This window comes from Sinocyclocheilus anshuiensis, unplaced genomic scaffold (assembly GCF_001515605.1).
Source record: "Sinocyclocheilus anshuiensis isolate Anshui unplaced genomic scaffold, SAMN03320099.WGS_v1.1 scaffold557, whole genome shotgun sequence".
In the NCBI taxonomy this organism is placed as follows: domain Eukaryota; kingdom Metazoa; phylum Chordata; class Actinopteri; order Cypriniformes; family Cyprinidae; genus Sinocyclocheilus; species Sinocyclocheilus anshuiensis.
In genome coordinates, this window is record NW_015540883.1 from 2,146 (window position 1) to 27,096 (window position 24,951).

General features: G+C 36.3%; 2 protein-coding genes across 2 annotated transcripts; one reads left to right on the forward strand and one right to left on the reverse strand.

The window, feature by feature from the left end:
* Positions 1 to 1,179: 1,179 nt before the first annotated feature.
* On the forward strand, positions 1,180 to 17,891 carry LOC107688599 (janus kinase and microtubule-interacting protein 3-like; the record flags this gene model as incomplete). The annotated part of the gene is made up of 12 exons (XM_016486316.1): positions 1,180 to 1,329; positions 5,226 to 5,285; positions 6,996 to 7,124; positions 9,856 to 9,981; positions 10,357 to 10,440; positions 12,529 to 12,591; positions 15,663 to 15,758; positions 16,237 to 16,290; positions 16,379 to 16,444; positions 16,934 to 17,137; positions 17,314 to 17,379; positions 17,543 to 17,891. Coding segments are annotated over 12 exons (1,149 nt in total), but the record flags the coding sequence as incomplete, so codon positions are not given.
* A 3,371-nt stretch (positions 17,892 to 21,262) lies between these two features.
* On the reverse strand, positions 21,263 to 23,058 carry LOC107688600 (reticulon-4 receptor-like 2). The gene is made up of 2 exons (XM_016486317.1): positions 23,032 to 23,058; positions 21,263 to 22,597 (listed from the first exon to the last, which is right to left on the reverse strand). Exons 1-2 carry the CDS (start codon positions 23,056 to 23,058, stop codon positions 21,806 to 21,808), a joined length of 819 nt encoding a protein of 272 aa, XP_016341803.1. The 3' UTR covers positions 21,263 to 21,805.
* Between the last annotated feature and the right edge of the window lie 1,893 nt (positions 23,059 to 24,951).

Consider the following 24,951-nt stretch of genomic DNA (forward strand, 5'->3'; position numbering starts at 1 on the left):
GCATGTTCTGAAAGAAAGGGTCTGATCTTCTTGATGTTGTATGAAGCAAATCTGCAGGACCGGGCAGTTTTAGCAATGTGGTCTGAGAAATTCAGCTTATCATCAATCACAACTCCAAGGTTTCTAGCTGTTTTTGAAGGAGTTATGGTTGATGAGCCTAACTGGATGGTGAAATTTTGATAAAGTGATGGGTTTGTTGAAACCACAAGCAGTTCTGTCTTAGCCAGGTTGAGTTGAAGGTGATGGTCCGTCATCCAACAAGAAATGTCTGTTAGACATGCTGAGATGCGAGCAGCTATCGTCGGATCATCAGGATGGAATGAGAGGTAGAGTTGAGTGTCATCAGCATAGCAGTGATATGAAAAGCCATGTTTCTGAATGACAGAACCTAGTGATGCCATGTAGACAGTGAAGAGAAGTGGTCCAAGTACTGAGCCCTGAGACACCCCAGTAGCTAGATGTTGCGACTTGGACACCTCACCTCTCCAAGATACCTTGAAGGACCTATCTGAGAGGTAAGACTCAAACCACTGGCGTGCGGTTCCTGAGATGCAATTTTCCAATAGTGTTGACAGGAGAATCTGGTGGTTCACCGTATCAAAAGCAGCAGACAGATCCAGCAAAATAAGTATAGAAGATTTGGAAGCCGCTCTTGCCAGTCTTAGGGCTTCAACAACTGAAACTAACTAACAAAAGAAACTGTAGTTACTCAATATGGTGTTATCAAGATTGCTCTTTTTCAGGAGGGGCTTAACAACTGCAGTTTTCAGGGAGTTTGGAAAAGTCCCAGAAAGAAGTGAGGTGTTCACCACTTCTAAGAGATCTGCTTCTAAACAGTTTAACACACTTTTGAAAAAAGATGTGGGAAGTGTGTCAAGGTCGCAGGTTGACATATTAAGGTGCTGTACTATTTCTTCCAAAATGTTGCTATCAATTGCTTCAAAAACAGACTTAACTTCTTTTTGAAATTGCGGTTGAATCTGTCTGACCTCTGCATAACTTGCCTTGCCTTGCCTTTACTTTTTTTTAAAGAAATTAATAATTTTATTCAGCATGTGAAGAAAGTTATTACATTTTGATAAGTATTTTTATTCAGAATTCATTTAATAAACATTGAACATTTGTACTTAAACTTAAACAATGTTTATAGAGTAAATCTCTGTCGCTGTGTTTCCTCAGAAAGAGAAATCCCAGCAGAACTTGCAGCCGGGTGGGCTGAAGAGACACACGTCTCTAACGGACCTGAGTCACGCCCACGAGCAACAGGAAGTCGAGTATCTGCGTTTGCAAATCAGCGAGCAGCATGGCATTATAGATGAGCTCACGCAGGTTTGTTTCTGTGAGCCATAAACACACACATGTTGATATTTGCAAGGTAAACATGGGTTTCAACATGGGTAATAGTGGGCTCACAGCTGATGAGCAGAAGAATTTCAAGACAAAAATGTGAGTTAGCCAGTTAGCAGAGGGCTACAGCAGTGCACTTGTTGTAGACTGTATACAACACATAACTGTGCTTTGAACACTCAGTAGAAAATATATACATAAATAATGGATCATACTTATAGGCTGTGATCCTTTAAGTTTCTGAAAAGCAGTCGTGAATAAAATAACGGGAACACAATGAGAGGTGAGACTCCTCAGTCCTCATCCTTTGGGAGTACATGCAAAGTGGTTTCACTTTCGCCGCACAGAAAATACTGTCTTCTACACATGGCAGCCAATAAAGATCATTAAGCAAATTTGTGACAAACCTACGTAGGTTTGTGCAGGAAGTCAGATCTTTTACATTCTCAAATAGCTATATTATACACTATGTGAAAGGCAATTTCTGAAAAAACATAATAGGTGCACTCATTTGTTATTTTCCCTCACTCACACAGCTCTGGTCACATCGGTAAATAAGAAATAATAAAATCAGGAAATTTATTTTTAAAAGTAAAGATTGTCCATTTTGATTTCATGTTGTCTTTAAATCTATTTCCAGATACATAGTCTGTGTCCTGTTTGTGTCAGTGTGTGTGCTAGTGTTGTCACGGTACCAAAATGTCAGTATTCGGTATCAATACCAGTGAAAATCCACGGTTCTCGGTACCAATTTCGGTACCAAAGCAAAACACAAAAACATGCTAATTAAAAAAATTGACTATACTTTCATTTAATCCAAACTGTGTACATATTTAATTTTAAAGGGCTTTTGAAAACCTTCTAGAGTTATTTAGCCAAGAATAACAACTAACTACACTAGCTAAAAAAAAAAAAAAAGGAAAAAAAAAGCCCAGAACTGCTTTTCTGACTGATATGACACAAACAATGTTAACCATTTGTTCATTCTCTAACACACATATTTTAGATTCACAATTAATTTAAAAGCCTCTGGTGTGTAAAAATAGTAAATATCATCATGTCCTCCTGTTTTTTTTACCCTAATAAAAGTTATAGGAGCATTAAATAGTTAATAAAGAAACTTCTAATGCTCATTATACTATGCTAATGATTAACTACTCTAATAACAGCATTCATTTCAATCCGACATTCAAATTAAAATATTGAATAATATTCATAACAGAAGTGGTGTTTCCCACAGACTTGCACTCTATCTGTGGTGGCATATATATGCAAATTCATTCTCTGCCAGCAGGAGGCGCTTGTAGAGCAGGAGAGATAGCGGTTTCCCCGGTAACGGCTGTAATCTAATAAGTGCTGTTCACAAACGCTGCTCAGGCATTACAGGCAAGATGGAATGAAAATGATATCCATAATTTTCTGAAGACAGTTGGTTTCCTTCAGAAATAAAGTGATATAAAAACACCCGCACCGGGTTTCGACTTTGACACGTGCAGTGCTCATGTTTATTCAACAAAGTCAAAGCCTTTAGGAAAATCTATTTGTGGCGGTCAGTTTTGATACTGTGGCGGGCCGCCACAAATAAATCAATGTATGGGAAACACTGAAGATCTAAATATTAAAATGAAACTTAGCTGCTTGAACTCTTTCATTTGATCTGGGTGTCTGTCTTTAAAGTGTTTTGTTAGTTTGGTGTGTTTCTTCGTTTTGATGTCGCCACGTCTCAGTGCTTTTATGAAGAGAGCGCATCTGCACACCTTTCGGATAGAGCATCAAGAACCGGGTTGACCGGGTACTCGGTACCACCGGTACTTAAAAAAACCTGGTACCGTTACATATTCATTTTTTTAGTACCGACTTGGTACCGAAGTACCGGGTATTTTGACAACACTAGTGTGTGCACTGTGTGTACTTATTCTCTAATTGGTCACACCCTGTAATTATTTGTGTTTGGTAATCAGCGCTGTGTCTGTTAATTAGTTTGTTTACTTCATTAAGGCAAAGCCTAATTAGAAATGAATTTCAGCATCACTCTCATTTTCTCTTCCCCTCCCTCATGACGTCTGTTAACATGCATGCTGATAATACAGTATTGCCAGCATCAGAGTAGTATTGCATGTGACAATGTTTATATGCACTACCGTTCAAAAGTTTTATCTATCTATTTATTTATTTATTTATTTGGTCACACTTTATTTTAAGGTCCAATTCTCGCTATTAACAAAACATTAACTATGACTTTTGCCTCAATAAACTCCTAATTTGCTGCTTATTAATAGTTAGTAAGGTAGTTGTTAGGTTTAGGTATTGGGTGGGATTAGGAATGTAGAATATGGTCATGCAGAATATGTGCTTTATTAGTACTAATAAACAGCCAATATGTTAATAATAGGCATGCTAATAAGCAACTAGTTAATAGTGAGAATTGGTCCCTATACTATACTAAAGTGTTACCCATTTATTTTAAGAAATTCAATTTTTTAATACCTTTATTCAGAAAGGGAGCATTGAGTTGATCAAATGTGGCAGTAAATACATTATTAATATGCAATATATTTCTATTTGAAATTAAAGCTTTTCTTTTAAACTTTCTATTCATTAAAGAATCCTGAATAAATGTATCATGTTTTCCACAAAAGTCATCATTGAGAATAATAATAAATGTTTTTGAGTACCAAATCAGAATATCAGAATGATTTCTGAAGATCATGTGACACTGAAGACTGGAGTAATGATGCTGAAAATTCAGCTTTGATCACAGGAATAAGTAATATTTTGTCACCGTCCCACCTGTGGGACGCTTGGCACTCTTTTTTGTTGTTGTCCTTTTTCTCTATCAAATCTTTTAGTAATCATCATAATATCATATATAATATCATATATCATTTGAAAGCTTAGAAGCCCAAGATTCATCCTGTGAAAACCATTTTGAAATCGGACATTGTGTTACCATGGAAATGGTACTTTAAAATATTTTGGTGGTCTCCTCCCCCTAAGTGGGTGGTGTCAAGTGTCATATTACAAAATGCATTACGGTCTTTTACAATCAAAACTTTTTATAATCTTGACAAATAACATATCATTGGAAAGGTCAACCTCAGGATTCCATATGGTGGTTATTTTGAGATAGAAGTATTGACAGAGAAATCTAGACATTTGTGACAGAAAAATGCATAAAAAAATTCAATGGAGTTTGGATGGCACCCGGTGGCTGTTTGTGGTATAACGCCCTAAATAAAATCTCACAGGAACCTCAATTTTTTTCATATCAACTTCAAATTTGGAACATAACTTATTTAGACATAAGGCTTTAATTTTATACCAATTTTAGAGTAAAACCTGTTATGTAAAATATTTATTATATATAAAATAAAATAAAATTAATATAGTGCATTTTCTTTACAGTAAATTTAAACTACCATAACGTTTTGATACTTTAATTATTTCAAAAAAATTCCACTTTTGCGATAATCTGCTGATTTTCTTCTTTAAAAAGAGACCAACCTTATGTCTGTATTCCAAAGTGTTCATAAATTACAACAATTTAAGTTTGGATAGTGCACCTGCACGCCTATTTAAAAAAATGGGGGGTGACAGTGAAGGGGTTAAAATATATTAAAACAGCTATTTTATATTATAATAATATATCTCAGTATTACTGTTTTTATTTTTTTTTTAATCAAGTAAATGCAGCCTTGGTGAGCATGAGACTTTCAAAAACATAAAAAAAAAAATGGTAGTGTAAACTTGTTGACCTGTAGCATTCATACTTGATTAAATGTGAAATGAAACATACTCCTTGAATGTGCTGCTGAATGATGATTCTGAGTTGTGTGTTTTTGTGTTTTATTTAATGTAATGTCTGGATGTGCTTTCAGGAACGGGACAGGATGATAATCAACAAAAAGAACAGGCGAAAAAACATCAAGTTGCCCAAGGTGAGCTGATCCTCTCATTCATAGAATTATGTTGAACCATTTCTGGAGTCTCTTTGATGGAAGTTTTGCTCTGGTTACTTTCTCTTTTCTTTAAAGCATATGGACACTGTCGCTAAGCAACTGTCTCCTCTGAGGAGTGTGTGTGTGTGTTTCTTCGTGTGTGTGCTGGTTACATTGGTACATTAATTGGCCTCTCGAGACCTCTGAGTCCAGCCAAGTTCTTTTTTCTTTCTCATGCTTTCACCAGCTAAACATCACTTAAACAGTCTCTGATTTCTTTCTTTTCTTTTTTTTTTTTGTTGCCTAAAAGGTTAAGCCAGTCATCCAAACAACTAAAAACCCTATTTTCACAATGCAAAAGTCTATAAACGCGGTTGCAATGTTACAGTCCTTCAGAGTTTGTGTATGTTTGGGTTTACTTCACTGTATTTTTGATACAAAATGATCCATTTTTTTTGTTAGCTAAATCTGACAAAACCGTCTTTGGGAACATTTGAGGATGTCCTGAATTGAAAAAAAGAATATTACTAAATAAATAAAATAATATTTTATTTTGTTCTAAAAATGGTTGAGCTTGGGTAACTAATATATGAAGTAATTAATATGTAAAGCTTATTATGATTAGCTTTATACTGTATATGGTACTGCATGTTCTCATTTAAATGAAGTAAACCTGTGTGTGTGTGTTTGTGGCGTTGTGGGGTGGGGTTTAGTTGTTCGTTCTCAAGAACCGTTGCTATGGAGGTGGAGTCAGTGGACTTGACTATAAATTCACGCAAGAGAGACGCATCAAGAGATTACCGTAACACAGGCTTTAACACACACTTTGTAACTCTCATTTCCTGTGAACACTGAGGAAGATGATGCTGGTTAAAGAGGTTAAAAGGATATACCGCATACCATGACACTGGACTGAGGAGCACAAATACACATCCAGTATGCCAGAGTACTTCCTGCTGGTGCTGTATCTCTCCATGTTCCTGTGTCTGTGTGCTCTGGTGTGTCTGTATTTCTCTGGCTGTCAGGAGATGACCTACAAACACGATGGTAAGAGCGATTGCATAGTGTATTCAAAGTCAAGTCACCTTTATTTATATAGTGCTTTATACAATACAGATTGTGTCAACGCAGCTTTACAGTGTTAAACGTGTGCTGATAATGCAAAAGGACAACAGAAAACATCAGTGATGTCTCAATCCAGCTCAGTTCAGTTCTCTTCAAAAAGTGTCTGTGCAATCAAAGGACATCTGCGTGTCAGTTAAATACTGTACGGTCCATGGAAATGATTGATTATTCTGGATTTAGAAACAAGGCACACCGTGTTCACAGCATATGTGGGTAGTACTGACAATCTTTGTGATTGTGATTCCCTCATTTCTCACATCTCACATTTACAGTAATGCACTTACAGTAAGACACTCCAAAAGGTTTTAAAGCAGAAACGGTCAGGGTCATATTTTTGTTAAATCACTCACACACACTGCTCTTCCTGGGTAGGTCATGTGTTACCATCATAATTTCTGTGAGTGGATTTTTTTTTTTGTGTGTAAACAAAAGAGAGGAGAGGCAAACTGTACTGTTCTATGGTATACTTGCGGAAATTGTGTGAAAGTTAAATTGGACTTTAGTTAGGCTAGTAAGTGATTTTATTACACTAGTTTAGTGTGAATATGGGTATAATATTTAAGTACTGTCTTCTTTCTTTTTCAGAGGCATGTTGTGGAGACATATTTTGGATTTGACGAAGAATCTGTCGATTCTGAAACGTCATCTCTGACATCATATAACACCGACCGCACAGATCACACCCCTGCCACCCCCGAAGAGGATCTTGAAGATGTATGTCATGTAATAAATTATTTTACAAACTGCACTGAATACTCTTGCAGCTCGACTACACTACCGTTCAAAAGTTTGGGGTCAGTAAGATTTTTTTTTTTTTTTTAAGGATTTCTCTTATGATCACCAAGGCTGCATTTACGTCATCCAAAATGCAGTAAAAACAGTTATATTGTGGAATATCACCAAGGCTGCATTTACGTCATCCAAAATGCAGTAAAAACAGTTATATTGTGGAATATTATTACAATTTAAAATAACCGTTTTGTATTTTTATATTTTATAATGTATCATTTATGCTTGTGATGGCAGAACGGAATTTTAGCAGCAATTACTCCAGTTTTCCGTGTCACGTGATCCTTTAGAAATAATTCTAATATTTCATTTGCTGCTCAAGAAACATTTCTTATTGTTATCGATATTGAAAACAGGTGTGCTGCTTAATATTTTTGTGGAAACTGTGATACACTTTTTCAGGATTCTTTGATGAATAAAACATTCAAAAGGACAGCATTTATTTGAAATGGAACCTTATATTAAATTATATTTGTGTAACATTATACTCTAAATGTCATTTTTGAGTAATGTAATGTGTCACTGCTGAATAAAAGTATTCATTTCTTTAAAAAAAAAAAAAAGTAAAGAAAAACTTACTGACCCCATGCTTTTGAATGTTAGTACATCCAAACCAAATGCACAAGTTAGAATCTTAATCCTGTTTACATCTCTTAAATCATAGTTTCCTGTGCTGTCCATCAAAGTTCCTGTGAAGATTTACATTTTTTCAGCCCCTATAAAAATCCAGTTGTTTAGTGTTTGTGATTCGCTAGTATGTGTAACTTGCTCTGTATGTTTGACATGGATAATACATCAAATAATTTAGCTTATTGAAGAGAAATGTATTATTATTTTTCTAAGTAAGAAACAACCTAGCAACAACCCAGTACAGCTACTTGCTTACTGTCCACTGAACATTTAATTAAGTACTTAAATTGAATTCTGAGCAACCACATAGCAATACAACCAAAACAACTCCAAACATTTTAGCAGCCACACAGCAGTATATGAAAATCATTAACACCACCCTAACATTTTGATTATCTTCTGACAGTATAAAACTGTAGTCTGCATATTCATTTCATAAATTTGGCAGCCCTGGAGAGTGTAAACATGGTGTCAAACTTCAGTGTTTGTTTAATTCAAAGCATTCATTTGAATTAGGCTTGTTATTTGGTCAGATGCAGTTAAGTGTTGTGCTCAAGGGACCGTGATGAGGCATCTCAGCTGTTCTCTTGTTCATAAGTGGCCCCTACCCATCATGTTGTTTACTGAGAGTCAGAGCTAGTTAACGAGGAGCAGGATTATAATCGAGTCATTAACTGCACCGTGAAGACGATCCCATAACAATGTGTTCTTGTAGTGTTCTCGGCTCTCTCGAATATGCTCTTCATTAAATAAGATTTTCTTCACTAAATGTCATAAAAATTAGGCACAAATCTGATTTGTTTTGAGTTTGATTTTAGTTTAATGACTGAAACTGTTACTAACTGTAAACAGTTGTTTGTTTACAACAAACATTTTATTGTAGCAAAATGTAAACTGTATTGTCGCACAGCTGTATTAAGTTTTATCTGTATATATACAGTGTGCTCACGTAAAGCAATATAAAATACATAGAAAATGTCATCTATTTTATGTGCTAAATTCGACTATAAGGCATAACAATATTAAAATATTATAAACATTAACATCATGATTTTCTGTAAAGCTGCTTTGAAACCATGTGTATTATGTTACAATGTGTATCGTGAAACAATGAGATTCATGATAATTACAGACACTTTTACAGGAATGCATTTTAATTGTATGAAATATAATAGGCCGTATGATACACAAGCAGAAGAAATTGCTGTGTAAATCTTCTGGAAAACCAAATGCGTTTGAACAGTCTGAAATGTTGGTGGGCAAATTGTAAAACTTGCATATATGCTTATTAATATGTTCATGCATATTAATTATGTGACGTCATGCAACCCAGTCCTACCTGATTCAGTGCTTGGTCTTAGTTCACTCCAAAAAAGAACGTTTTGTCTTCAAAAAGATTTTCCCACTGCAGGCAAGCAAAATCATGACTAAAAAATAGATAGCACAATAATAACCAAAATATGAATCAGGCAAACTTGCCTGAGGTTGTCTTGAATTGTTGTGTTTTTGATTTTCAGGAACTACTTAACCAGTTTTTTCCTTATAATAGTTCACATATAAATGAACATTCTGACATAATTTTCTCACCGTCATGTCGTAACAAACCTGTTACACTTTCTTGGTGCTGTATAAACTCCACACCACCTCCCCCAAAACTCTTTGGTTACCAACATTCTTCAAAATATATTATTTTGTGTTCACCAGAAAAAAGTAAGTCCTACAGGTTTGGAACAACTTGAGGGTGAGCAAATGTCTCGTTAAATTGTTTCATATTTTAAAGGTGCATCTCAATAAATTAGAATGTCGTGGAAAAGTTCATTTATTTCAGTAATTCAACTCAAATTGTGAAACTCGTGTATTAAATAAATTCAATGCACACAGACTGAAGTAGTTTAAGTCTTTGGTTCTTTTAATTGTGATGATTTTGGCTCACATTTAAATGACATTCTAATTTATTGAGATGCACCTGTACATTAACAGCTGAAAAACAAATGTGACACATGGAATTGCATTTGTTATTCGTCAGGGCTTTTCCCGAGAGGAGGCGGAGCTGCGATTTCGGCAGCTGACGCGAGAGTACCAGGCACTGCAGCGAGCTTACGCACTTCTGCAGGAGACTACAGGGCCTCTGGACCCTGAGAGACACTGCAGGGTGAGGGCCCATGACGCCAACTCCACAGACGCATGTTTAACCCCACCAACACTGGACATTCTGAAGGATCCTTTTCTTACCACTATTTTTTTGTTTTTGATCTGAATCAAATTGCACCAATGTTTAAATACAATTTAAATTAATTCCAAGACCTTTTCAGAATCTCCTTTGCCCACACTGAAATAGCACTCATCTGTTGATCACAGCCAGCATTGTAGCAAGCATGGCCGAAAATTCCTGCCTCAAAAAAAAAAACCCACCAAAATCTCAAACATTTGAAATTCTTTTGACATTCAAAAGAAGCCAGTATAGACTGTTTATGCGTACATATGCCCTAGGCTGGCTCTTTGATTGGCTCTGTGCTCTGTCCGTCAGACACGGGAGCAGCTGCAGACGGAGCTGATTGGCTGTCAGGCACGGATTGCCGACCTGGAGCGGAGCTTGGCAGAGAAGGGGCAGGTAAATAAGAAAGAGGGTGGGGAGAAGACACCCCTGACTCCAGTCACATTGGCTTTGCTGCTTGTCTTTCTGACAGCCATGCTTGTGTGCTGGCACTACACAGAGAGGATATGGCACCAAATCATGTGACTTCCCCCATAGGATCAGTCATACTTTACAGTTTTTGTTATTTCTGTACATTTCCTTTGCTTGACCAATGCTTTTTACTTAGCTTTTTCCAATGTATATTTAATCAAATCAATCAGCACAGTTAAGTATGGCGTAATCATTTCATATTCATGCTATTTGTGCCTTGCCGTCTCCCCTGTATACTATAATATAGTTTTCACAGCCTGTCTTAACACTAGATTTGAGAATTGTGCTACATCCTGTTCACTGACCAAAAATTGGGGGTGTACTAGGGCACAAATATATTGCTGGTCTTTCGTTTCGGTCTTACTCGGAATGGGATACTAGCTTACTGCCTACTGTTTTTTAAAGGGTCATAAAACCCCCTATAAAGTGCATTAGTGCACACCCACTTTTTCAGTGGCGTTGGTTCCAGAAGTATTTTTCCCATTCATTTTTGCATAGGGATTTTTAAAAAAGTCTTCAGTAAAGCATTATAAACCATGAACCAAGCCAACCAGCTATGAGGTGTATCACTACAGTACATTACAAAAGTATGTTAAAATCGGTCAAAAAGAGAAATAGATGAGACTGTAACTGCTTTAAAAAGAAAAAACTACACATTAATCATATTATACATACTGGTAAAAAATGTATAGCCTGAATGCACTGTAAGTCGCTTTGGATAAAAGCGTCTGCTAAATGCATTAAAAAAAAAAATAATAATCCTATATACTGTATGTATGTATATATATCTATATATATATATAGAGAGAGAGAGAGAGAGAGAGATAGATAGATTGATTTACAAATACATAAAGTATTTGGAGTGTTTGGAGATTTAATTATGGTCATTTGCATGCTTCATGGGATCGGGCGTTTCCTGCAGAGCATTTTTTTGGTGCGATTGCTTGCCGCGACTCTGATTGGTGGAATTTCCATACAGCATCATGGGTAATGTAGTTTCTCACCACAAATTCTTTAAGGTTTGCAAGTCATTAAAAACCATTTTCCCTAGGGAGACATTTTGTTTTCACTTCTGGAACTTTCACTTTCACTTCTTTGCACTCTATTTCAACACCCGCTAGTTCTCTCCACAGTTCTGAAAAATGGTGCAAAACTGGGTGTGGTAAGCTACAGATTAGAGAAAAGCTTAACCATTTTCTCCTATAATTAAAAAATTAACGGATGCTAACGTTGTCTTCTGTGAAGTGCAAACAACTCTTGTTAAAATCTCAGAAAATGTAGTTTAGTGTTTCATGACCCTTTAAATAGTATGTGAAACAGAACTGTGAATTATTCAACATTTGCTAAATGTTTCAAGCAGTAGTGTGCAACAATGTTTTGCATGACCTCATAATGTTAAACGTTTAATTAGGTGAATGCTGACCATCTATTATTTTAGAAATAAAAATGTAGTATTTTTACTCCAATTTTTGTAAAGAGGAGTCTGAAATTTGTTTTCAGTATGAAAGTATGACATTTCCATGCTGTGCATAGTATACATAACGCATAATTAGTAAGAGTAGTATGGTACTATGCTATTCTGAATGAGTGCATGTTTGTCATTGGTCAGTCTGCTCTTGCATGTGTTTCCTTTCTATTCTCTGCTTGTCTCTTATTGATTGCTTGATGTTTTTTTTCCTGTAAAATATGGAAATGGACTTACCTGCATGTGGCCTAATAAATCTCCTTTCTCCATCTTTAACCTCTCATTTTATTTATTTTTTCTCCATGCATTTCTTTGTTTATGCTGAGCTCAGTGTTTAAGACTGAGTATTTGATATTTGATGTGAGATTTTTTTTTTTAAATGAGAGTGTGGATTGTGTGTGATTAGTGATAATAGTCAAGTCAAGTCAAGTCACTTTTATTGTCACATCACCACAGCACATGTGCCTTGGTAATAGGAGTGTTAGTTAAGTACTAGTAGTGTAATTTGTAGTGGTGTGTGTGTTTTTGTGTGGGTTTATGTTATGCAGGACTCAAACTGGGTGGAGGAAAAGCAAAATCTTCTCAGGGTGAGCCAGGAACTCAGAGAAAAGGTACAGCCTATGTCCTTAGTTTCCTATAATATACATATACTCAAACATAAACACTTAAAGGGGTCATATGATGCTGCTAAAAAGAACATTATTTTGTGTATTTGGTGTAATGAAATGTGGTTATGCGGTTTAAGGTTCAAAAGACACATTATTTGCCACATACTGTACATTATTGTTTTTCCTCTATGCCCCGCCTTTCTGAAACGCGTCGATTTTTACAAAGCTCATCGGTCTGAAAAGCGGCCAAACCCGGCTCATGTCTACACAAGCTACATACATGAATCCATTTTACCCCTTACATACACAAAACTGGCACTGCTTTGAGTTTTATGTGTTCATGTTGTTATAAATATTTTCATACACATTTTAAATGTTTTTTTTTTCTGTTTTAAGAACTGTATATTTATATCACTATTGTTTTGTTAATTATACGTTTCTGTGGAATAAAATTTATTTGAGTGAAACTCCTCACCAATCTTTTTTTATTTTATTTTTGACTACACCTCCTGCATGTATTTTTATTTGTTTATAAATGCACAAATTCACTTTTTTTAATGGTCATGTCAAATTTTCAGTCAGCAGATCATTATTTATCCCAACACATTTGTGTGCCTATGTACTCTTTTTGTTTGCTTGTAGAATGTTATACATCTTCTATGAGATATTGAATATTTCTGTGTGATCACTGTGACATTTTTGTGAGAATGTTATTTAATTTACAGAATCCAACTTACAGCATATGGTAACTGCAGCTGCCAATTAGAAAGAACACTTTCTTAGTTCAAATTACTGCATATAATTAAGTGCATATTGTTTGATTACAGAAATGACACAAAGTGTGTGGTTTATAAGTAATTCAGTTGAAACATCTGGTTAAGTGTGTGTGCTTAAAGGGACAGTTCACCCAAAAATCCAAATTCTGTAATCTTTTACCCTTACAGTATGTTTCTCCAAACATATATGGCTTTAGTTTTTTCTGCGGAACACAAAAGAAGATATTCTGAATGTCAGTGGAGTCCAAACAACATTGGCCCTCATTGACTTTCATTTTATGGACAAAAAACAAAGACATTTTTCAAAATATTTATTTATTTATTTGTTTGTTTGTTTGTTTGTCTTTCAGCATTCTACTTTTTAAAGTATTTTTAGTCTGAGTGTTTTACACACCTTAGAACATTCTTAATATTGTACACATGGACTTTCTAATTGTAGTTAAGTCATGTGATTGGTAATGGTTTCTATACTTATTTATACATTTTGCAGACACTTTTATCCAAAGCAACAGAGGAACATAAGCAGATTGTCACAGAGCCTACAATATTCATAGTAGCTGCATACATTCTGTTCCATAATGTTGTTACATTGCATTAAGTGTGAGATGAACTTATCTGTACACCGTAAAAAAAAAAAAAAACTATGACATTTACGGTAAAATACCGGCAGCTGTGGTTGCCAGAACTTCACCGTTAAAAATATGGTAGCAACATTTTAGGTTTTACAGACTTAAATTCACAATAAAAAAACGTATTTCATTAACTGATGCAATGTTAATAAACCAGCATATTGAAATACTAATATCTGTTTTGAACCATTGTAATACTGATAACCACCAAAAACAGGTGGTGATGAGAAAGTCACATGATGAATCAAAGCTCATCACAAACAGCCCTTCCACAAGCTGAGAATGGATATATATACTAATATATATATATATATATATATAGAAGGTGCACAGTGTCATTCACACAAACACTAAACACCACCATGGTAACACACAATACTGAAATAATGTAATAAACATTAATTTAACAACATTAGATGTAAGATAAAACCCTAATGTACACAACTGATAAGAAAAAATCTAAGAAGAAACAGTTATTTCAAAGAACAAACATACAATATGAAGTGTCATGCAGGGAATTCTGGGAGTGTCAATTTACGGGTTTTCACTGTAAATTATACAATGACTTTTTCTTTTTCACTTCCAAAAACCATAATTTTAACAGTATTTTACTGTAAAATTACATTAAATGTAATTACAGTTATTCACCGTATATAGTATGGAAACTTACTGATGATAACCAATTAACAGGTTTTTACTGTAGCATTTTTACAGTCTTTTACTGTTAAAATCACAATCATTTTTTACAGTGTATGTTTAAGTCTTTTATTAGCACCCTGATGTATATGAATGTCACCACTACCTTTTATGTTGTTTCAAACCCATATTAGTTTATTTATTCTGTTAAACACAGATACATTAGTGAATGTTTGGAGAATATCCTGGCTTTTCTTTTCATGCAAGTAAAAGGAAACTACCCTTGTAAAAAAGAAGCACACTTTAGCATTCTTTTAAAATATAGCAATACATTTTCATAATATACTTTAAAACAATATGCTTAAGTGTGAACTGAATGTAATGTTTTTGGACACTTAAATGCGTATTGTGTTCTTTAAATCATGACAAAAGATCAGTAAAACCATTATTTACTATAAAGAAAAATTTTAATTACATTACAAAATGTACTTTTTAAGTGTATAAAAGTGTCTTGAAAGTGTACTCGCTATTACACTTAAATGGTCTTTTATTTAATCTATATATATCTGCAAGTAGTTTATATATATATACTTTTAAGATTTGAAGTACACTGCCGGTGCATATCTTTTTCACTAGAGTGGTGCTGTCATGCTTCAATAATGATAAAAAATACATATTAAAGTACCATAAATGTGCATAGTGTCCAGTCTCCTGAAGTCACATAATTGTGTTTGTGCGATGAAAAGACCAAAATTTAAGTCATATTTCACTATGCTATTTTATGACTTAAGAAGACTTGGAGAATCTTTATGTGCTCCTTTTTTGTCATTTTTGCCCCCCTCGGTCACTCTTCATTTTTTTGTGTATTGTTGAACAGTTACTTCTGAAGAAAGTTTTATTTTTGGTTGAACAATCCAGAAATATTTAATTATTTAACTGTTACTCTAAAACTACAATTTCTCTCCAGATACTATACATACCAAAAAATGCTTTCCCTCTATATTTCACCACCAATTCCTTTTTTAACCAATAGGATAGGGAACGCCGTTCTCCTGCCTTTAACCTGCAAATCTCTGCCTCTGAAAACAACAGTATCCTACAGCTACACTGCCGACAAGAGGGTGTCAAGGTAAATCCCACACACTACTGGCATATTACCATGTAATGCCAAATTTATTAATGTTAAGGTACTTAATTCAAAACTATATAATGTACTAACTGTAGTAATGTGTGGTTGAAGGAATGTGAGTTTAGCTCCATTGATTTATACAATACGATACACTATACTTTATACCAGTGGTTCCCAACCCTGGTCCTGGAGGCACCCCAACACTGCACATTTTGCATGTCTCCTTAATCAAACACACCTGATTCAGGTCATCAGCTCATTAGTAGAGACTCCAAGACCTGAAACTGGTGTGTCAGAGAAAGGAGACATGCAAAACGTGCAGTGTTGGGGTGCCTCCAGGACCAGGGTTGGGAACCACTGCTTTATACTATACAATTCATATACAATACCACAAACTGCACACTTCACACAGCTGCATATATGTACTGTATGATAACATACTGTATGTTGGCCTCATCTTCATGTGTGTTTGGTTTAGGATGTCATCATTCCTGACCTCATGAAAAAGCTTGACATTCTTGGGGATAATGGGGTATGTTTTTTTGCCATTATATGTGCATGCATTACTCCTGTTTATCAAAAAAGAGAGTTGAAATGAACACTTCACTTTTCATTGGCAGAACTTGCGAAACGAGGAGCAGGTGACAGTCATTCAAGCAGGCACTGTGCTGTCTTTATGTGAAAAGGTATAATGTCCTTCATTCTCTAAGTCCTTTAAGATAAGGTGCCTTATATTTTGTCAGTAGTTCTATTGTATTGCTATGTACTTTAAAATTTGGTGTTGAAAGAAGTTTTTAAAAACATCTTACTGAACCCAGACTTTTAAACAATAGTGTCACGTCGGTGGAAGTTGATCACAGGCAGTGTATTTGTTAGCTCAAGTAAAAACGAATGTACTGTATATTTTTAGTGATTACAATAAGTTTACAAGATTACAATAAGAAAATATTAATTTAAAATTGTTGTTTTGTACAATAAGTAGAAAAGTTACAGGGCATCAGTTTGTACCATATTTGTGGCAAGTGCCAGTTTGGTCAGTTTGACCAAAAGTAAATGTCAAATTCATGAAAAGATGTGAAACTGTTTAAAAATCAATTCCGCTACATAATCTGGCCAAACTCATTAGCGTTTGCCATTTCGAAAGCATTGTGTACATGTTTGTTTGTTATGTTTAGAGGGTGCAGGAGCTGGAGGCCACATTATACGCTGCCCTGCAGCAGGATCCAGACAGCTGTGTGGGGGAGAGTTTGAGTGACAGGCAGCGAGCGAAGCTGGCTGAGTCAATGGATGCAGTGCGGAGACAGATCCTGCGGCAGAGTCGCCATGCCGACACGCTCGTTCTACAACAGCGCATGGAGCTCCTCCAGTCTGCGCAGCAGGTCGGGAACCGTGCATGTGATAATTACCAAAATTTCCAAAAAGTATTTGTCCAAGCTGCTCTTCCACATAATGAAAGTGAATGATTGTCCCTGGTTCGCATTCACTTTCATTGTATCTTGCACTCTTTTTGTGTTTCATTCAACAATGATTTGATACTTTATCATTTGACTTACAGAGGATCAGAGAACTTGAAGATAAGATTGACATGCAGAGAAGACAAATCAAAGAGATTGAAGAGAAGGTGTGTATGGATGTGTCCTTCTCTCGTGTTTATCAGAGTGGTAGATCATGTTCTGGATAGATACTGTCTCTTAAATGTTCTTCTTCCAAATTGGGCTGTAAGACTGATTCCTCTTCTCCTCTCCTCTCTCTTGTTTGAAATTTGTGTTTATTATAATTTATAGTTTTTGTTCCTTTTCTTGTTTTTCTCACTAGCTTTTATTCTCTGGCCTTAAAACCCACACACATCATATTCTCTCTCTATATCGCCTTCTGTCTCTCCCTGTCTTTCTCAAACACAAACAGGTGCAGTATCTAGATGAGAGATACAAACTCATTTTGCCACTAGAAACTTTGGTGACACAATCATTCCTCGGTTTGTTGTACAAAACATGTTTTTAAATATTTTATGAAACATTCGTATTTCAAGAGTTCCAGAGGCTGCTTAATTTTGTTTTGTCCGATTGAAAATAGTGCAAACAAATATAAATAAATGCACCCTAAATATTTGTTATAATGAGTATTTCAAAACACTTCAGCAATTGTCAGACTGCTTTTAGTTTCAGTAAATAAAGCTGTATTTTTTTCACATGTGCTCTTGAAGGTTTTATTAAAATTATGGATAACTGTACATTTTTAAAGTTTAAATCAGATGTGAACAAGACAATGGGTGGTGCACATTCTTTACTTGAAAGCAAGCTATTGTTTAGATCAGCCAATAGGTGGCAGTAAAGTAATAATCCATCCCTCATCCTTTTGTTGTCTGGGACGGGCAAAGGACTGCAGACTGTCTCACTCACCTGACCTGAGTTCACCTCACTGTGCTAAGACTTACCACATGGAGATGACAAATTTTCTTAGTCACAATCAGAGAAGGTGGCAGACCATTAAAAAAAAGGGCATGTGAGAAGACAAGGTGCAGCCAGAAAAGTATGGATGCATGTGTGAATGAAGGCGATGAAAGAAAGAGGAGCAGAGTGTAAAAGATATCAGCAGGAGTGAGGTTGAACACCTCAGAAGGTTCTCGTACTCGCTGACAAACAGGAAATAAACCCATGTGTTTACGCACAGATTCCTGAGCCAGAGAGATGATCTCAGCTAAAGCCTGAACAAACTTGCCTGTCAAAAATAGAGTTGGACAGAAAAAGAGAGATTTGATTTAATCAGTGTGAGCTACATGATTAAACATAGTGCAGATTAGCACTCATCTGGAAAGAGCGATGAATGAATGATGATGTATGATGGACACCTGACGCAAACCACCAAACACAAGCTGCTCCAGCTAGTGATTTACCATATGTTACCATATTTTCAGATACCTTTATTCAAACTGTCCTTCACACACACATTCTGTCTTCCTTTCTGGGTGCCTTCTGCCAGGGCATATTTTTAGTTCAGAACAGAAGTTTGGTGGGGATGAGAGGGGAAAGATGCAGACCCCCACGCTGCTGACGCACTCTCTTAATCACCCCAACTAATTCACGCCGGCCCCCCTCCTCATGTCACACACTTTATATGATCCTTCCATTCATTCTTCATGTGACTGATATGCATCTGATACATATTCACTAATGTACACGCCATCTAATAAGCTTATTAGTGTCTGATGCACACATTAGTGTATACTTCATCCATTGCTCTCACTTGTGCTTTCACTCCGTCTGATGCACTCCATCTAATTCACTCACTAGTGTATATTCCATCTGATGCACTACATCTAATACGCTCACTAGTGTACTCCATTTGGTAAATCTAAAAAAAAAACTAGTGTTCACTTTATCTGTTACATACTCAATAGTGAACACACCATCTGATGTACTTATTAATGTATAATTTATCTGATAAATAATCACTGGTGTACACGCAGTCTGATACAAAATGATTAGTGTATACTCTAGAGATTAGAGTACATACTAGTGTATTCTCCATTTGATAAATATTCACTAGTGTATATTCCATCTGATGACCTCCATCTAAAGCTCTCATTAGTGTGTACTCAATTTGATAAATATTCACTAGTGGACACTCCATCTGATGCATATTCACTAGTGTACACTCCATCTGATGCATATTCACTAATGTGCACTCCATCTGCACTCAGTAGTGTACACTCCATCCGACAGTGTTCACTAGTGTATACATCTGATGCACACTAGCTATTGCAGGTAGTGTACTGCGCTACTTCAGTATGGCCTTATTTGTCCCCAGCAACAGAATGTTATTTGTGGTTCAAACTTGATCTTTTTTTAGTCTCTCCCCACATTCTGTTCACCCCTAAATTAATAGCGCTAATGATCTTGCAGGCGGAACATTTTACACTTGTGCTCTGTCTAAGGACACACAAGCACACACACGTGTACCCTCTCAGGCATGACACACAACTGATGATGCACGTCACAGCCACGCCAACACACGTCCATGCAAACAGAACCATCTGGAGAGAGCGTATAAGGAGATGATGAGATTTAGGAAACGAGAGATGAATGAATGACCAGCTCATGAATGCCTGAATGCAAGTGATTGACACACAAGACAGCAGAACAATGCAGAACAGAAAGCCTAGAACAAACAGCATTCTGTGGAAGAATAGAGCGAGTGCGTCTTCAGAGGAGAAATTTCCAGTCAAGTTATTTTGAAAGTTTGTATGCACACATATGGAGGTATAGGAAAGATCTATTTATGACCTCAGTTGTTACTCCTAGACAGCATTGAGATTAAATGGAGAGTTTGCTTAAGTCTCCTGTTTATCCCAAGAAAATGATCTGTTATCTTCAAAGTGTCTCTTTGTAATGGCCAGATTGTCATTTGCATTATCATTATCATACCTTTTCATATAAATATTATTTTAGTAATTGTTTTTCTCGTTTAGTTTATTTCTCCTAAGAAATTTATGGGAAAACATCGGAGATAAAGTTGATTCCTAATTTAATCATCAAAGTCCATGACATTAAATGTGCTATGAAAGATTAACCTCTGAGCAATACACCTTCTAGGGGTTTTAGATTACTTGTTTTGTTGTATTGCTGAAGGGTTGAATATATAAAATGACTATCAGTTTATATATTCATGTTAGCTTGTGTTTATTAACTAAGTGGAATAGTCTCTTACATGCATACTGGCAGCTAACTGAATGCTCTGTTAGGGACTTAAAAACTGTATTTTAGCCATTTTAACATTGGGGTAAGATTTAAAAATCGAATTGCCTCTCCATACCATCTGCTCAGTTAATGCTTACACACACACACACACACCCACATACCAACAGATCAAATACTGCAACAAGAAAGCACTCAATAAAACACTTTATAATAAGGAATATTTATTTATGGTGGTTTTATTTACAAGTTGTTTTTTTTAGACAAAGACAACGTTTGTGTTTGACATTTCTTTCTGTAAACTTGCTCAGAGAGAAAGACTATGTGATATCTTACACACAGAGAAAACACAGATCTCTCACCTCAAACAGTTCCTGAGTTCTTCAGGTTGAATTAAACATTGACTTCCTGCCCTAACTTCACCTGATACTCAGGTGGCACAACTCAGATTAACTAACACAAACCAAAGTACTTAACACGGTTTTAACAAATGAAAAACATTAGCGACAGTCTTTGTTAGTCAGTTCTTCCATTAGCTATCTGTTCATCGTATCGTTTACAGTGGCCCCAAAAATATTTGGACATTTAAACCACTCCTAAAAATGTCATTGCATTAGGAAATAAAATATCAAAGCAAATGGCATCTGCTTTTAGTTAATCGCTTCAACTATGCACATTTCATTTTGAAAATCAGAATGTGTCCAAATACAATATCTCTATTGTTTTATCATTTTAAACCTAATAAACCTTTTTGTGAAATGTTCTTCTTGAAATTTGGACATTGTAGCATAAGTGCCTAAATACTTTTTGGAGCCACTGTATCTGATAGTGTATGGTTTAGTACCCAGCATTCACCAAAAAGACAAATAGATCTACTCTCTAGTCTATTGACAGTCTCCTGTTGGAAAAGTATGTCTAGTTTGTGTATGTTCCTATTTACATGATGATGTGACGGTAATTTGATAACTGACGTAAGCTCATTTGTCAGCATGAGAGTTTTCCTCTCCATGTTGAAACTTTCCCTGCCATCTTTGGCATTGACCTCTAGTTTAATTTTCCACATCACTGCCTTTTTTCTCTTTGCCCCTCTACTTGTCCTGTGTTCTCTGATTTTAGAGAAGGACGTGACTTGAGGTGGTGTTGCAAAGCCTGCTGGCAGTGCATGCATGCAGTAGCTCTGTCTCTGTTGTACTTTATGAATTGCACAGTGTGTGTTGTCTTTAATTTGTTGTTGTGTGCCAGTCTTGTCACCCTTTCCTGCATGGCTGCTTCTATGCATTTTTTAGCATAAGCCCGATTGCAGGAGAAAGGTAGTGGAGCATAACAGAAGAAGAAGAGGAGGAGAAGGAAAACTCAGCTGAAGAGAAGGTGAAAAGAGAGAGTAAGTGCTGTGAGCGAGAGGAAGGACAGAAGTGAAGACGAAGAGGAAGATGGGAGAATGGGAGAGTCGTATCCTGGTGGACATTCAAGCTCGAAACAGCGGACTGAGGCTGCATCCTCATTGCCATAGTTTGCCCAGTACTCTTCAGGCTCCAGCTTGGGTAAAGCAGCCTCCTCCACTGTGAGATCGTACTTGGATGATGAAGATGAGGGATGTTTGACAGAGGTGAATGGAAAAGCCTTCAAGGTCTCGCTGCTCTTGTGAACGTGGCTCTTGGATGATGAGGCCGGTTTGTTCTTGGAGAACCACCAACGGGTCTTGGTGCTGAAGGTGGTGGTTGTAGTGCCAGCCAGGGATCCTGGGTCAGGTAACGGGCAGAGGGCGAAGTCCAGCTCCCGCAGGAACCTCAGGTCCTGGCCTTTACGAGGGGCTGGTGAAGAGCATGTTAGGTCTGAGCTGGAGATCCGAGCTTTGCGGAACCACTCCCATAGCGACCTGGCTTCACAGCCGCAGGTCCAGGGGTTACCATTGAGCCTGAGAAACTGCACCAATGACGTATCCTTCAACACCTGGCCTGGAAGCTCCTGCAGAGAGTTGTTGAAGAGATAGAGGATGGTCAATCTGCCCAGGTCACGGAAGGCTCGCCGATGGACTTGTCGGATGCGGTTGTCATGCAGCAACAGGCGGTCAAGATTCACCAGGCCGCGGAAGGCATTTTCAGACAGGACACGGATATGATGTTCTTGTTCACATTTGAGAAGAAGCTGTTCCACATCTTCTTAAAGTTCTGGAGTGATGCAGACATAAGGAAACAATTTGTCATTTATCATGGCGGATTAAATACTATATAACAGCTGCTATTTAAGATATCATTGCTGGGTTAAGTAATATCCACATTTATTCCGCTTGAAGAAAGCAGTTCTAGGAAAGACTCTCTGTCCAGTCAGAGACACCCTCTGTCCATGTCCATCCAGGATAGAACAGAACAGTGCCTAAGAGTGCATGAAACAAAAAGGCCAGATTAATTTCAGGTTTGTGAAACCGAACCCGATTCAATTACTGCAGCTCATGAATATTTAAGAGGGGACCTCACGGGGATCGGCGACTCTACACAATAACATGGCGCTTAAAGACACGAATGGTTTGAATAAATCATGCTGTGTGCATTCATGTTGCCTGCACAAGATTTTCCTATTACCTGACCCATGACCTGGTCACTCCACATCCCTTCCAGGAGAAGATCTACTAATCCACTGCACAGGACTAATGTGGAAAATTGTACGGTGTAAATGTAACTGTGTTACATTTTTGCGTAACTGCATACCCGTTTTTGTTAACAGTAGCTTTGTAAGTTTCTCAATGTTAAGAAATGATTGATTATTCTATATTTATCCTGGTTACATCAAAGAGGTTAATTAAAAATAAGTTTGTCTAGTCGCATTACACTTATGGATTAATCAGAATTTGCTGTATTGAGGTCAGACCAAACTGGGACTGGGAAAATGTAAAAATGTAACGCTACAATGTAAACGTACAAAAATGTGTATATATTATTTATTTTTTTATTTATACATATCATGTATTTTTTATGTATTTTGTATGTTGTATATGTTATAAAATATAAATGTATATCAAACAAAAGTAGAGATAGTTATCACTACTTTTGTTTGTTACGCAGTTATTGCTACATATTTATATTTATGTGTGCAGCTTGTAAAATTCAAAATATAACATTGATTTAATGTGTTTTACGTGTACATCAATACATATATAATATAAACATATACATGTTTTAAGCACAATATAAGCAAAAATGCATGTAAATAATGTCTATATTACGCTTCAAATTAAATTACGCACAATCAGTAAACATTAACTGATAATTACAATAAAAAGTTGGTACTTACTCTTGAAGGTAAGAGTATTGGAGACGCGAGCGCTCCGCGCAGCCGCACGAGTTTCCATCCCAAAATCCAAACCGAGAGCGAGTTAGCCTGAGCGCGAGCTGCTATCTGCTCTAACGGTCAGCTCTGGTGCTCGAGTCGACTGCGAGTCTGCGACTGAGGAGCGTCGCGCACCCCGGGAGCGTTTATAGTCCAGCACCGGCTGCCCACGGACGAGGGAAGCAACGGAATCTCTCATACGTAACGAGCGCGCGGGCGAGAAGCACGTTGGCGGGGGGAGGAAACCGGACTGTGTGTCTGAGTGAGTGTATTGAGGGGATGACTAAATAATGTTAACGGTTGTTTTACACAGATGACTGTTCTTTTCTCTAGAGTCATACTAGTAAACAGGCTAGGATACAACAACCTCATTTATGCAATCTGTGTGTAGGCTACAGATAAGGTTAATGGCAGAAAAACTAAATACACTTTTGAGAAGTAAGATTAGATTATAATATAAATCGATTTGGTTATTACAGATAGGCATATTAACCTATATTATGGAGGTATTTAAAAAAGAAAAAATCAGTCATTTGTTATAATATGGATCCTGAATGGATCCATTTTTATTGATTTCAGCATACATTTTAGATGATATTTGAGTCATTATTCACATGATGGAATTATGAGTTTCTGACTAGTAAAAATTGTTCACATCTTTGTCAGAGTCTTACAAATTATACATTTGATTTTTCTATTTAATTGTTTTAGTACAACTAGTACAACAGAACATGTACAGTATGTTGTGTTTTTATTTCACATCTTTTTTGAAACCATGACGCTGGAAGCATCAACTTTTGAGAAGGCTCTTCTCCCACTTGACAGCTGTCATATAATATATATATATATATTTTTTTATTTATTTATTTATTTATGTTTTGTTTTTTTTTCCCCATAGGTTTTTAACATTCTAAAAGCTCTTTATTCCAAAGATACTACAAGCTAGTCATATATTTTTTTTTATTTATTTATTTATTTATTGAACGAAAATATATCTGTGAATAAAAGTTGTGACTAAATGTCTGCTTAAACCAGCCTGATTTGCTGTTCTTAGCTGGTTAAGATGCTCTCCCAGTTGGCCAAGGTGCTGTTTAGCTGGGTGACCCATTTTTAATGCACTCTTATAGTAGTTATAATATATATATATATATATATATATATATATATATATATAT